At 38.2% G+C, this 15,914-nt stretch overlaps 1 protein-coding gene across 1 annotated transcript in view; it reads left to right on the forward strand.

Annotated features, from left to right (window-relative positions):
* PTPN13 (protein tyrosine phosphatase non-receptor type 13) overlaps positions 1 to 15,914 on the forward strand; it is a 129,893-nt gene that overhangs the window by 33,821 nt on the left and 80,158 nt on the right. Inside the window, 3 exon segments of the mRNA XM_050895323.1 lie at positions 4,274 to 4,443; positions 11,588 to 11,653; positions 14,137 to 14,322. Coding sequence (XP_050751280.1) covers positions 4,274 to 4,443; positions 11,588 to 11,653; positions 14,137 to 14,322 — 422 coding nt within the window.

A 15,914-nucleotide genomic window follows, 5' to 3' on the forward strand; every position in this document is an offset into this window, starting at 1 on the left:
GGGGCATTGGTCAGCGGGTGGTGAGCAATTGCATTGTGCATCACTGTTTCTCCCCCCCTTCTTTTTTTTTTTTTTGTTATATTCCTTTTCATTACTATTGTTATTATTACATTTCATTATTATTATTTTTAGTATTATATTTTACCTTAGTTATTAAACCATTCTTATCTCAATCCACGAGTTTTGCCTTCTTTCCTGATTCTCCTCCCCATCCCACTGGGAGCTGGGGTTGGGGAAGTGAGGGAGCTACTGTGTGGTGTTCAGCTGCTGGCTGGGGTTAAACCATGACACCTTACTGCTCTTGTAAATTCTTCTGAAAGCCTAAACAGAAGATTACATGAATATTATGACTGGAAACTAGTTTCTGTTGTTTTCCTATGGTCCCCGGCTGTTTGATGCATTGCATCTGTTACTTTTTTTCCCATGGTACAAACACGTGAAAGGGTAAGAGTAGAGTTACTTAAAAATATTTTTCTTAGGTTAAATCTGCATAATAGGAGCTTTGAGACAGTTATTTTGGTTTGCGATGCATGCCTTAAGGAAGGAAATGGAGAATGAGTTACTTTATTCTCATCCTTTGTAACAGTAGGTTAGATTCCCAAAGTTGTGATGTAGGCAGTATGATCTGCTATATTAGTTAAAAGCTACTAAAAGAGGAAGCTAAGAAAATGTCAACAAAATAAGCTTGGCAAAATCAGCCCTTTTTCTAAACTTACAATTAATCACATTCATTGTACGTTGCTTCAGATCATGAAGATTGTTGAGTGTGGATGGAAGTATTTTACATGGATCAATAAATTCAGCTCCTACATCTGTAGGGGACAAATGCATGCTCCAAAGTTTGTTTAAATTAATATTGGGAAGACTTCAGGCTAATTTTTTTTTTAATTGTTCTTAAAACTAAATCGTGTTTCCATCTCATTAACTCTTGTTTCTGTAATATGTTTCAGAATGTGAAGAGTTCATATGTATTTAAAGTCTTTGTCACTCAAAATGTTAAGGATAAAGCATCCACATTACTTAAGGTTCCTGAGTTGGAGCTTTTAAGCAGAAATCTTATAATATTTTAAAATGTTTATTTTTTTTTATATCAGTGGTGTATACACACAGAACTAGTAAAAAATCCAGTAGTTACCTGCAGGGTTATTTTTGGAAGTTGATGGCCAGCTAAGGTCTTCTTTCTAAAAGTGCTTTGCTATATAAAGTAATATTTTCTTACATACGTATAATAGGAAGGGTCCTTCCATCTTTACATTTCTTTTGTTTAGCATCTGAACTTAGTGCCACAACAGTGAATGGCAGTTGTTCTGTTTTGTTTCAGAGGAAGTGAGGTATAGTGGAAACTGTCATCTCTTGGGGCTGGGAGGAACAGATAATGTTATTTTCATTCTTAATTAAAATTTTATTTAATTCAGTTGATTGAAGTCAAGTTCCACTACTTTCGCCATATGTGGTGTTTAAAGTTCTTGCTGGGGGAGTTTTCTTCGGCTCATCTTATTTTTAAATTTACATCTTTGATGGCTTTTTCACAATATGAGATATTTCTAAACTCTGGGTTTGAAGTTGGCTATGCTAAGAGAAGTTGTCTGTAGAGGTAATGTCGTTTGCTTCATGCCAAGTGTCTTGCTACCCAATGCAGTGAGACCATGATCTTGGACATGATTGATTATTTTTACTACTGTATCAAGCAGATATTTTGTCGTGGCCATTAAAGAGAGTGATTCCAAGCTCAAATCTTTTTGTAGCTAGGTGTCGATTGGATTGCTGTGGGGAAGAGCAAAAATGTGTACTGCGGTGTAAGGATTGGTAGTTAATGTCTGCACAAAATTTAGAATTTCTAATCTTGACCAAATTTACATGATGTTGTTCAAGTAGCTCAGCAAATGCAATTCTTTGGTTGTTGGTTGGATTTTATTTTTTTATAACATCTTGATAAATTCAATATTTGGAAGTATTTGAAGTCACACTGGAGGAGGTCTAGAAACAGAAAGATACTTGTACAGCTTGTTAGTTGAGCCATACGTTTTATTTAGTTTAGCTTATATTGACATCAGTAGGTTGAAGTAACATATATTGCTTTGTCCTTTGTGATTTTACGTACTGAAATAGGATAGGAAACCCCCCCGAGATCTTGTCTTCTGTGTATAAGAGAGATATCATCATGTATGGGTTTGTATTTGGTATTTTTTAGGGTGTTTGGGGGGGTTTGGGGCATATTTTTTTTTGTATGTGACAAAGACCTCTGGTTTCCATGGGGAGCTCAGCAGTTCTGTGTGAGAGCTTAAATTGGTTTAGCCTACATGATCAGAGATACCATCCATCGAATTACTTATTTCTTTTGGATCCAGGGGAGATAGCCAGAGCAATGAAATACACTCCCCTGAGGCAAGAAGACTGAGCCTCTCTTGTATGTCATAAAAAGCAGAGCAGGGGGAACCAGTTCTGCACTGTGAATCCTAAGCTTGTCATACTGGCTTTCAGCAAAACACACTGGCATTTTAAAATCCGTTAGAAAAACTATAACAAACTCCTTTGGTTCTCAGGTGATTACACAACTTGAAATAACTACTTGAAGTAGACTCTGTAGGATCTTTCCATTTCTAGAATGTTTGTTGCCCTCAATGGTCTCTCTTCCTTTTTAAAGCAAAATTCTGCATAGTGATTTAAGGTATGTTCAGAAAAATGTGTATGTTAGTCTTAGACTGAAAAATGAATTATTGGGTTCTCTACTGAATGACATCTCTTGCACATGTTGGTAGGAGGGGAAACTTTCTGAGCTTCAGGATCTGAAAGTTGGGACTGTTTTTCTGGATAATTGTACTACCAAGTTATTAATATAGTTTTTCTTTGGTATCACAGAATGTAGAAAGTCTAAAAGCAATTTCTTAGCTGCTTTTGGAGGAATGGGAGTTGAAGAAATTGAAGGATTTGCTTAGTAGATCCTTTTACATCTGATACCTGCAAGCAGTAATTTAATACATTTCCTAGGAGATTAGAAATATTCTAGATTACAAGATAATTGAACGGGCTAGGAACCAGCACTGTAGGAACTTCCTGAGCTGATAGGAGAGTGGAAAATGTTGTTAGTGGTGGAGCTGAAGGAGGAAATTATTATTCTGCTGTTGTTGCTTACTATGTAGAGGGAAAAGAAAGACTTATCCTTCAAATGTGTGTTTCTTCAGATCACTGATATATCATGTAGCAGAAAACAGAGCAACTGCCTCTTCACCTATGGAAAAATAAGTTAACTTTTATTTTTACTTAGATAAAAGCTTATACCTCCTTCAGTGAAACTGAGCTGATTTACTGTGTGAGGTGTAGAAAAAAATATTTTGCCTCAAGGAAATGGTCTCTCTTTTTCCTGCCTTAGTTAACTTTTACTTTCAAGGTAGATTTTGGGGTTTAACACCTTCCCCTGTGCATGTGGCCTGTTTCTTCCCCCCCCCCCCCCCCCCCCCCCCCGCCTTTTTTTAGTGGGTCTGTGGCCAGAAGTTTGACAGCAGTATTATCAGACATCAAAAACCTAGCTGGCAAATTGCATATTCATGGTGTAGGAAGTTTTCTTTGTCACTTTTGGTTCTCCGATTTCAGTGCTTGTTTTGCTATTTTCAAGTATTATTCACAGGGTTTGAATGGGTGATCTTACTAAGGTTTCAGGTTTATTCTTTGCCCACTTCCACTGCTGCCTAGAATTATTCTTTTCTTTTTTGCTTTTGAAATACTTTTTTTTTCTTTAGCCTAAAAAGGACTTCTGTGCTCCAAAACTTTTCCATTTTGTCCAGTTCTATCAGCTACTCTAATAAGAAGTATTTCCTCTGTCTACTAACTTTGTCTTCTCTCTTCAGATCATTGCTGCTGCAGCAGTGCTATATTAGTATAGCAGTTAACTCCATTCTTATTGTAGGAATTAGCCTTAATGACATGTACACTACAAAATGTGATCATTTTATATGTTAACTGTAACATAAATGAAATAACCTGAGGACAGGAGAGCTTGTGAGTATTTTAGCAGGCTCTTCGTGAGCTTACTGGTATGAATAATAGCAAAGAATAGTAAAAAAGATAGGTGTTACTTCTTAGTGTGATTAAAGTCTAGGTGGTGGTTGTGGTTATGAAGCACCACAGGTGGAAAAGGAAGCATGAATCTATTCCATTAATAATATGTAGGCCAATATTAAACGTGTCTTTGAGCAAATAAAATAACATCAAGCAAGGCCATCAAACAATGTTGCTTTAATTTCAGGTTTGGTTTTTTTTTTCCTTTCAAATACAGCTGATCCTACTGCTCTGGGATTCATCATTTCTCCATGGTCTCTCCTCTTGCTTCCATCTGGCAGTGTATCATTTACTGATGAAAATGTCTCCCAACAAGACCTGCGAGCGTTCACAGCACCGGAAGTTCTGCAGAACCATTCTCTATCGTCTCTGTCGGACGTTGAAAAGGTACAGTACCTCTTCCTTGGCAGACAGCTGTTGTCTTTTGCTGTTGATTCCTTCATAAAATAGCTTTAAACTGTCCTTTTTGTCTCCCTGTGGTTTGTGAGTTGTATGTGTAATTGTTGATTTCTTTTGTGAGCGGGGGAGGGATCCTCCTACTTTGTTTTTGTCCGTAAAAGTGGAATAGTGATTATGATTGTATGCACTTATGAAGAAGTGTCTGTGTGCAGGTCCCTGTCACATGTGTGCTACTGACAGCCATGCTTGGGCAATGGCTGCACAGAATAACTGACCATAGAACTAGTAGTAAGCAACAATTCGCCTTCTTTTTCTAAAAGATTTCAGTGGCATCAATAATTTTAGTTTTTTGAAAATTTTTTTTGGCAAAATGCATCTGAGAGGTAAGCAGAGGAATTACTCGAGCAGTCCAGGGCTTCAAAAAAACGAGATATCCCTACACTCATCTCAGAAGAAAAAGTTTGGTTTAATTATATAAGCATTCCTCAGTTGTGTGCAAAATTGTTCCTTTCCACCTTCCTTTTTAACTCTTCCCCAAGGGTAGATGTTCAGGCACGTAAGGTTTGTATATGTGATCTCCTCCAGGTCATCGATACGCACAGTCAAAAAGATTGGCTTCTCAAATGTTTTCTTAACAATAATTTGTTGCAAATGGTAATGCTTTCCCCAGAAAACCATTCCCTTGGCCTAGTCAAAGATATTTAGAGGTGGGAGTAAGGAGGAAGCTGAGCACTATTTACATCTCCTTGGCTTCTCGGGATTGATAATCCTTAGAGAAGTAAGCTAGCCGCAGCCAGTGTTGTGATCTGGGAACAATTATGACACTTGGCAGTCTTCCTCCAGCAATAAAAGCAACATGCTCTTACTCCAGAGGAAACCGGTATTGGCATCGATTTGCTGTTGTGTGCACAAGGACTATTAAAACATGTTTTTCTGTGTTGAATATTTTGTGTTTGCAGCTTTTTTCTTCTAAACCTTGTATATAGACAGTTTGCTTTAGGACTGTATCAGTGAATACCTACCGAAAATCACTGTTTCCTCAGTTACTCGCAAGCCCTTTAGACATCTTTCTTGCCCTGCAGTATAGTGAAAATTAATGGTATAATAAAATAGGTATATAATTTTATTATGACAAAACTGTAAGCAATTAGCAACCTAGGTTGAAAGTTTCAATAGAGAAGTAAAAATAACACTGACACCAATACAAATTCGGGATCAGTTATGTGGGATGTAGCTGCCAAGCTGTGTAGTCATACTGTTGGAATTGTTTATCTTTCAAGAGAAACAACACTGTTGAAGACAGTAATGTTACCTCTAGTGCCAACTCTGAAGTTAATATACAAAACAGGCCTTTAAAAATGCCAGAAAAAAAGTTTTGACATGACATGTTTGACCTTTGTCAGAGCTGCTTCCATTCTTTGTTCTGTGCCAGTATTCATTCAGTATGTTACTCTTTTCTTTTTGAAATGAATAGAGAACTGTTACCATTAAAAGCCATGCTATGATGTTTCTTTATCTTAATCTTTAGGAAGGAAATACTCAGAGGGACCACTGTGGCCTGTAAACTCCAGCACAGAGCATATCAATAGGCGATGACCAAATACTGGCATTCTGCACATATACAGTGCTGATTAATCCTTTCCGATTATGGCTGTGTGAGTTTATTTCATGATATCTGTATAACCTTGATTGCTGGAAGGTGATGACAAAATTGAGACTCTAGGCTGCAGCAACTGTGTTCCTGTTTTCATTGGGAAACAATTGGACGTGCAAATAGACAAGCTTTGGCTTTACATAAGCAAATTACTCATACAGTCACTTATAAACTAAATAAAACCCTTTAGCTCGTGGTATTCAGCTTTAGCATTAGGTTGAAGCTTCAGGCTTTGGGCTTGAGATGAATTAACCTGTTTTGTGTTTGAACTCCACTTGATTTCTGCATGAGTTTTGCACACACTGAGGGGGACAATTAACTGTTCTGATAGCTAGCCTCGGATGGTACAAAAACATTTGAAGAAAATTTGTGTCCTGGTTTCGGCTGGGACAGAGTTAACTCTCTTAGTAGCTGGTACAGTGCTGTGTTTTGGATTTAGTGTGAGAATAATATTGGTAACACTCTGATGTTTTAGTTGTTACTAAGTAGCGCTTATCTTAAGCCAAGGACTTTTCAGTTTCCCACACTCTGCCAGCAAGCAGGTGTACAAGAAGCTAGGAGGGAGCATAGCCAGGACAGCTGACCTGAACTAGCCAAGGGGTATTCCATACCATGGAACGTCATGCCCAGTATATAAACAGGGGGGAGCTGGCTGGGAGGCGCGGATCGCTGCTGGGGCATTGGTCAGCGGGTGGTGAGCAATTGCATTGTGCATCACTGGGGTTTTTTTTTTCCTTTCCCCCCGTTTTTTTGTTATATTCCTTTTCATTACTATTATTAGTAGTAGTATTAGTATTATTATATTTCATTATTATTATTGTTAATTTTGTATTTTACTTTAGTTATTAAACTGTTCTTATCTCAACCCACGAGTTCTGCCTTCTTTCCCGATTCTCCTCCCCATCCCACCGGGGGAGGGGGACGGGAAGCGAGGGAGCAGCTGTGTGGTGCTTAGCTTCTGACTGGGGTTAAACCACAACAACTTGCTGCTGCCATTCTTGTTCTCCGTTTAAAGCCTTGTGGATAAATCATACAGCTGCTCTCCCAGTGTAGTAGTCGTGTCTGAGTGCAGTGAAGGACACCCATAATCTGAAGATGGGATCCTGCATTCGCTCACATGAGACTCTCCAGTTGAATTCTTAGAAATGTACCATTTTGTACAAAGAATTGAAGTGTTTTCACAATGGCAATGGTATATACCAGTGTATGTAAAAATAATCTTTGATGATGCATCAGGAAAAAAAAAAAGACTGGAGTATCTGTAATACTGGTCTATGATCCTCCAGTTGGGAACTACACAGTGTAGTACATTTGTGCAAAATGCTTCAAACATATCAGTCCTCTTGGGTTTATTTGCTTACTTGCTTATATGGAAGGAGAAAGCTACCTGAAACATAGCTTTGTACAAAAACTTTTGTCCTATTATGGCTTTATTGGTTGAAGTTAGTAGGGCTGATAAATAGCTTACATGTGCATCCTTTTTTGACTGTTTCCCTTTACATTTGTATTAAACTGTGTGTTGGATGGTACACTGGTTATTTGTCTTGATATGTTAACTTCATGTTTCTTAGATCTTGCTTTGCATATGCTGACTGCAGTAACTCTTAACATATTTAAACTTTTTTTGTTGTTTTTTGTTGTTGTTGTTGTTCTGTCACAACTTGCTGTAGTTCACTGAATTAATTTACTGGAAATCTTTGGTGTTTTCCTTTTTGGTTGTTCTTCTGAAATCAGACCAGGTCTGAAAGCTGCTGAAGGCAGAATAACATCTTGTTTCTTAAGGCCTCGTAACAGAGTGACCGGGTTGCATTTGTCTCTTGAGTTATGACTTTACTTGCTAATACAAAGTAACAGTGTATTCAAGGATAAATATTAGAAAAAATGATAGTCAGTCAATGAATACCCTTTTGATTCCAAGACACTCAGTCAATTTGAATACAAAATAAGTCTGAGGTAACTGCAAGCTTATTGGAAATAGAGTAAGCAAACTGTTCAAAATTATAATGAAAGATTAATTTGGGAAATGAATTTGATGTTGATTTTATATATTGTGGAAAATATTAGAAGTATCATAATACAAAAATGAACTAGGATTTTTGAATACATGCTTTCATTTTTAAGAGATGCGTGTTATGTGCCTCTAAATCAACGGTTACCTCATCTGGAGAGAGAGAAGGGTATTTTAAATATGAATGCTTATTAGGTGGTATTGTACAAAAACACTTACAAGTTACTGATCATTTGAAATTAGCAAAATTCTTGGGTTTTTACAACACAATTTTTCAATAGATGGTTTTTGCCTAGTTTTCATGCTGGAATTCTCTCTTATGTAAGGAACTTGACATAATGCTGCACAAACCTCAAGCAGTAATGATCTTGTAAACAGACTGTTGTGGGATTTCTCCCCCCCCCCCCCCCCCCCCCCCCCCAACTATCTGACACAACCTAAGGCTGTAAAACTGTAATAAGCAGTTAGAAATTCCTAAGGGGAACTGTCAAACACCAGTCAAGCAGCAATATGACTATTTATCTGATTTTTGAAGTTAAGGTATATGAAGTAGGATAGAGTTGCGTGATACGTGTGCGGGCATTACATTAAAATCCAAAAATGAGTTTAACTGATATGTAGTGGATACATTTTTGTTCCCTACGTAGTAGTGGCTTGCAAGTAACTTTGAAATGCTGTGCTTGAAAAACCTCCTTAAGTTAACATAAATCTTGAAATGGCATTGAGGGAGTTGGAGTACTACATCACAAACTGTTTCACTTCACTTTTATTTTGAAAGCTGTTTTCAGATAGATTAGTAGGGTAGCATGTTTTAGTTTAGAGGTCTGATTGCATGGTTGTACGATAATATTTTTGTTGAGGATGATGCACTTCCTCGTTTTGGAAATATCTTCCGTTATGTTGAAGCTTTGAATCATAGAATGATAGAATATCCCAAGTTGGAAGGGACCCATGAGGATCATCGAGTCCAATTCCAGACTCCACAGAGGGCAACCCAAAAATTAAATCTTACATCTAAGAGTGTTGTCCAAACGCTTCTTGAACACTGACAGACAGACTTAGGACCACGACCACTTCTCTGATTAGAATTAACAATTTTGATAACAGACTTTTTAAGTGCTGTTCTTGCATTTTGGGGGGATGGGAGGAGTTAGGGGGCTTTTTTTGTTTGAATATTTTGTTTGGTTTTGTGTGTTTGGGTTTTTTTTTCTAAAAAGGTTTTTTTGCATGCTTTATTACCCTGGAAGTATATTCACCTTTTTCTGTATAGCTGTGGTATATCTGGATATGTAAGGAAGACTTTCTAGTATTTCAGTTGAAAGGGTAATGGGTAATAAACCAGATATGGAACAATTTTCTCAGTATTTGAAAGATAATGTTTCTGGTTGAATGGGGCAGTGGTATTAACTGAGAACCCTTGATGCTTGTCTGTGACTTCTGTCCTATTCTGGTTTTTGCATGGAACGGAGACATCTTATTTTCGTGGCCAGTGCTTTATTTCTGGGAGAGGAGGCTGATGGGTGAGCACTTGTTAGATACACAGTGCTGGCTAAATATTTGAGTCTAGCATAAAGCTGTTCTATCTGCACCTGTGTACAACACTGCTGCAGTCCTGCCAGAACATGCCACTGGCAACAAAATTTGCCTGCTTATTGTCTATTCTGAGCATGACTGCGGAGAAATTCTCCATGGTTCTGCTCCAGCTTTATCACAAAGAAAAATGTCGTTTCTCTTTTTTTTTTTTTCTCTACCTGAGTATCTTTCTTGCACATCTGTGTCTGAATGCACATCAGCTGACCCCATTCCTCCATCTTCAGTGTTTGTCAGTCAGCTGGCCTGAACCGTACCAGTGAGTAACCATGTTTCAGCAGTATCTTGTATATCACTGCCTTATACTGATGGAAACCTTTCTGTCCTGCGCCGACTCATACGCTGTGCTAGACAGAGACCATCCCACAAGATTTAAGTGGCAGAAGTTTAGGATTGGAGTGCTTCTCCGAGTACGTTGAATTCCAATTTTATATAAATAAAGCACATTGAATTTACGAGAACAATTTTAATAACATGTTGCTTCTAAGTGTATTTAGTAATTACTTCCTTACCCTGTCACAAAGCTGTGTATTGCTCTTCTGAATATGTAAAAAGGAAACTTTTTTCTGTTTTACAATAGAAATCTAAAAATACATCATACTTGTTTTGGGGTTAATTCCTGGCACAGTGCAATAATGGTATAATGACTTTCAAGCAATCTGGTCTAAAAAGAAAAACATTTATGCGTCATCCTTTTTCTGAGTCTTCGAGAATATATTTTCTTGTCTTGAGTAGGCTAAGAGACTCTCAGTACAGAGATGAATTCTCTTGTACGACCTTAAGCTAATTCTAGATGTGTGATTTTTAACAACTCTACATATTTAGTATGGGAAGAAGAAAATTATTTTTATCATTTCATAGGTTCTGTTGAGTCCATCCATTACCTTTGTACACTCAATTTACACCTAGGTTTTTAAAATCTGGGTATGAAGTACCTGAGTCTGGACAGATCTTGTCAATGTATATACCTAGGACTTAAGTGAGATGTTTTGCTTTTAGTTAGTGAAGAGGCTGACTTAAGTGAATTGTGTTTAATTTATTGCTGTCCCTGTAATTGTTGTTCATTGCCTGCACAATTATTGTTGAAGGCAACTGCAAACTTGTTGCTTTAAGTAGCACAAATATTACTAATAACTTGGTGGAAAGAGCCATCACTAATGTATGTTACTTATACAGTCCAGAAAAACTGCTTTTTTTTTTTTCTGCATGCACTTACCTGTTTTGTTTTCACAGTCACCTACAGGGGCAGTATGTGTTTGTGCTCTTAATTCTGCAGTATTTAAAGGTTTTATTCCCTGTCCTGATGGGCTTAATATGTTAAAGATATATTAATGTCATTAATGTTAATATTAATCGTCAGCTATATGTGTAATTATTAATGTATTTGTATCTTAAAATATCAATAATACATTAAGGTGACTGCTTTATACATTGATACTCTTATGTTCATTCCTTTTTTTTCCTTTGATCCCAATCTTAGGGATCTCTTGACAGTAGTAGCCCACTGTTTGAGTCCTGCTAAGGTCTGCCGTGCCTTCAGACTAAAGTTTTAAGGATCCTTGGACACAACCGTGCAGTCTGTACCCCACACCAGGCTGATTGCATGGATTACATGTGCTTCTGGCATCAATGTGAGGTGAAAGCTTAAAATTGAACAGGGAAGACAGGGGCACTGGTTAGAGGCAGTATGTTTCGTAGCAGTAGGATTTGCTTCTCTGACCCTCACGGCAAAGGAGAACAACAATTTGAAAGACAACTGAGCTTAAATACCAGGAATATATATAGGCAAAACGATGTTGTTAGTTGCTCTACTTCAAAGTTCTGCTTTGTGTTTCCAGTCCTGTTCAATGAGTTGACAAATGTCTTGTGTCTTATAACAGGTCCATATTTATTCTCTCGGTATGGCACTCTTTTGGGGAGCTGACCATGAAGTTCCTCAAAGTCAGGTAAGCTTTGGGTTTGTTTAATATTGCAACTTCGGACTTGATAGTTTGACTGAATCTGCATTTGAGTTAATGTGGCAGGGTGTCATAATGAGACACTGAAGAGTAAGATTTCTTTCCTGTACTTGGAGCTTTTTCCCGTGGAGTGTGTGAGGGTGGTGTCTTGCAGAAAGAAGGTGCTGATACTACGTTTCTGTTAGTTTCCATGAAGATATATCTGGGCTGGTCTATCCTGTAGTGTCACAGGCTGAAAGACAACAGTTTAAGCTGCTGACAAAGGAGAAAATTATTTGTTTTGGTTTAGGCTTATATAAAAACAAATGTTTAAATAACATTGTTGCTTTACTCATAATAAATCAACTTGTTCTCTGTGCTTCTGTAACTTCTGTGAGTCTGGACTTGGCACATACAGATACTTATGTTACACAATGGCCAAGAAAGGGTATGAATTGTTTGGAACAGGGAGTAGACTCTTGCTATTGACTTGTCCGTCAGTGCAGACACAGTTGCAGACTGCTTAGTGCTGAGTGTTATTGCTCAATGGGGTTATTTCACACACCCAGCAGAACTCCTAGACCGTCTTTCCAAAACTGACTGAAGATGGTGTGATTCATCATCTTCCTGGGTGCTCTTTCCCTGCCCCCAATTAAATTTTTAGAAGTCAATATCTATAAAGAGTGAAAATAAGATGAAATGCGTCCAAAAAAGCATTTAATGGTGGACTTGCAGTTGTGGGATTTGGCAGAGCATTGTGCAGCTCAAGGAGATAAGCTATTTCTGTTTCATATTTGGGTTCAGTCCTACTAGTTGGTGTTATGTGTAAGGGCAAGGAAGGAAATTTTGAAAGGCTCTTCGGCAATTTAAGTGTTCAGTTCCTAATATTTTCTTTAACAGAGTGGTAGTTGGGTTGTCAGTTGTACTGATTTGGAAGTAGCTGCCTGAATGCAAAATTCAGAAAATTTGAAGCTATGACTGTTTTAGGGATAGTTATTTGTAGTGCCTACTGTGCCTGTCCCAAAAGCCCCAGTATTTTCTTAGACAGCTATCCCCTTTCTTTGCTCTCCTGTCTTGCAGGAGATGAAAGGAACAGTATTCAGCAGTAGTGGGAGAGCCACTCTAAGGTAGGTAGAGGTAGGTGTTGAGCAGAAAGTAGGCATGAATTTTAGTCCCCTTTTTCTATGTTTCTTCTTTTGGTATTAGATTGTAGCAACAGTTTCACAGTAATGCAGTGAGGAGTGCTCTACCTTTTGATACAACAATGTTTTTCCAAAGACAGTGTGGTGAGGTATGCCTAGAAAGAAAGGGGGAGCAGAAGTCTAGAATTTACCTTTGGGATGTTCTCATGTGGTGCCTCTGCCCTGTGGAGTTAGTGGAGGCAAAAGGACAGTCTGTGTATGGCATTACTTTTAAGTGTTAATTTGCATGTGCAGATTTTCCCATTTTTTTAATTTTTTTTTTTTTTTTCCTTCCATGTTTGCCTGCCTATGTTCGTTAATGAGCTGCTTCTCTGCTGGGAGTGTGGTTGAATACAAGAGTGATTTTTACGATTAGTTAGAAGTGTTAAACGGATAGATGGGAAAAGCCGATGTTAATTAAATCAGGGTGGTCCAGAATACTTTTTTTCTTTTTAATGGTACAGTTTAAGAGTACTAATACAGGGAAGATTGGAAGATTGTAGTGGTTTGAAGTGCTCTGTGATGCAAAAAGCATGACAATGCTTGTACTTTGTGGGTAACCACCCACTTTGGGAGAGTTGCAGATCAGAAAGCTCAAGTCCAAAGTGCCTGCGGCATCTGAGAACAAGGGTTATCCCTGACTATTGCATACCCTGAGGAGTGATATTCCACATACAGTGTGCTGGATTAACTGAACGGGTAGAGGAGAATTAAATCTAGATTTTTCTTAACCATATGGGTATTGTCCTGCAACTATGAAGCTCTGCTTCCTTAACTACTGGCTTTGCTGTTTTATTCCTTACTTTTTTGTTGATATTGTTTGATGATATCACTGGACTTTGGAAATGCTAACACAGCTGCTGCAAAATATTGGTGAGGTGAGGAACTGTAGAAAATGAGCGTAGCAGACAGAGGGTTACAAAATGATTGTAATGGGGATTGAATTTTATGCTTGTGACTGGCAGAATGTTCAAAAACAACAAAGAAATTTCCTCTGAACCTTTTCACTAGTCATTAAGCCCTTGAGAAAGGAAAGCATTGGTGTCCTGACCTTACCGATCAAGCAGCTTGTTTAGACCAGGTTGATGTAGAGTAGGAATTGAATCTAGATGCTGAAGGCCTGTCCCCTGATCTACAACCGCTATTTTTTCACCACCTAGATGGTGACTTTCAAATTGGCACTCAGATAATGTAAGCAATAAGTCTCATGAATAGTTATTTTACTGTGGTCAATGTCTTTTGTTTCTGTGTGTACCACAAGTCACTATTAAAACTGATTCTCCTATCCCTCCTGTTTTTGTTTGTCACTAGCCTATCAAACTTGGAGATCATCTTAACAGCATACTCCTTGGCATGTGTGAAGATGTCATTTATGCCCGTGTATCTGTACGGACTGTTCTGGATGCTTGCAGTGCCCACATAAGGAACAGTAACTGTGCCCCTTCTTTTTCATATGTGAAACAGTTGGTCAGACTGGTTCTGGGAAGCCTGTCTGGGGTAAGTCTGTGTCAGCATTTGAGGAATAATAGAGATGAGCAGGAAGAGAGCAAAGGTGCTAATTCAGAGTCACTCTGCAGTCATTCTTCCTCTTGTTTTACTATGTTGCAATTTTGATAAGGGTGAGCGTTGAAAGGAGAGAATTGCTTTTCTCCCCTTGTAACAGTTTGTGCACTTGACAATTGCTCCTGGAATATGCATTCATGACTGCTGTTTCTGAGGAAGATAATTTTGTGAACTGTTTGTCTTCACTGAAAGAAAAGTAGGGAAAAACAGGAGAACAAAAAAGATGAACTCTGGGGTAAGCCTTAGACTTGTTGCTACTTGAAATGCTTCAAAAATGATTACTGTGAATTTTCTTTTTTAAAGCTATGCTTGACTTCTGGAGAGTTGCTTATTAACAGGAACAGGGACTTACTAGGCAGTGTGCCAATTGTCTTGCACTTCTGCTCAGCTCTTGGATATGATGATTGTGGAGGACATTATTGTCTAATGATGACAAATGTGTTAAACTGTTTTCAGAAGTGAAAGAAACTACAGGAACTCATCTTGCAAAGTTACTATTCCTGACAGGCAACCTCTCCCTTCACCTAAACCATTACAACATAACTTCAGAATAGTTAAATAATTTCAAGGTTCTGAGTAGAAAGAAAGGCCATAAATTGTCGATATTGTTAGATTGTTCTCTGGCAATACTTGCTTTCCTTGTGTTCAGTTTATAACAAATGCCAAGCGGTTTATTGTTGCTGGAATGATATCCCATGATGGTCCTGAATTTTATCTGGTTTTATATCATTGAAACTCCCCCCCCCTTTTTTTTTTTTTTTTTTTTTTTTAAATCTCATGGGGGTTATGCCAATGTAAAAATTGGTGCCTGGAGAGACAGCACTGTAATTGCAAGAAAAATGTTTGACTTGATAATGCTTCCTTTTTTAAAAAAAAATTGTTATGGTCTAATTGTTAGATAGTTTCTTTATATATCTGGTTTGGAAACACTTGCATGAGGTGAGAGGTCCCTGCATTTGTCTAATATTTGGCAGCAGCTGATTATGACAGGCCTCCAGAAATAGTGCTGAGCCTGAGCTCCACAAAGCATTGTCTAGTCTGTGAGGTTATGTCTGTCAGTCCAGTGCTCCTCGCTGTAATGTCTGAAGTCTTGTGTAGTTGCCAAGTGGAGCTGGTCTGTGATTCAATGAAATAAAGGCCTACAAGGCCTTAATCAGTGAAGCTATTAAAATAAAGATCCAAACCTTACATCGGGCCATGAGCTATAGAAACAGCCACTGTGGAGAGTGAGTCATTAGCCTCCAAGTTCTTAATAGCCCTTTCTGCTTAGCAAATTTTCTGCTTTTCATCATCTTGTTCTTCTCAGTAGGCTTTCAGAGGGAGTCTGAGGTTAGTGTGACAGACCAATCTAGACCGGTCTGCCAAAGACAGTAGTAGTGGTCCCAAATGCACATACTGAAATCCAGTGGAGAGCTGAATCCAGCAAGTGTGTTCCTGTCTCCTATACCATGTTGATAATGAAGGAGCGGGACTACTGGTGGTTATCCAGTGCTGACGTTTTGCTAATCTTCCAGATTTTCTCTTCC

This window comes from Gymnogyps californianus, chromosome 4 (genome assembly GCF_018139145.2).
Source record: "Gymnogyps californianus isolate 813 chromosome 4, ASM1813914v2, whole genome shotgun sequence".
In the NCBI taxonomy this organism is placed as follows: Eukaryota; Metazoa; Chordata; class Aves; order Accipitriformes; family Cathartidae; genus Gymnogyps; species Gymnogyps californianus.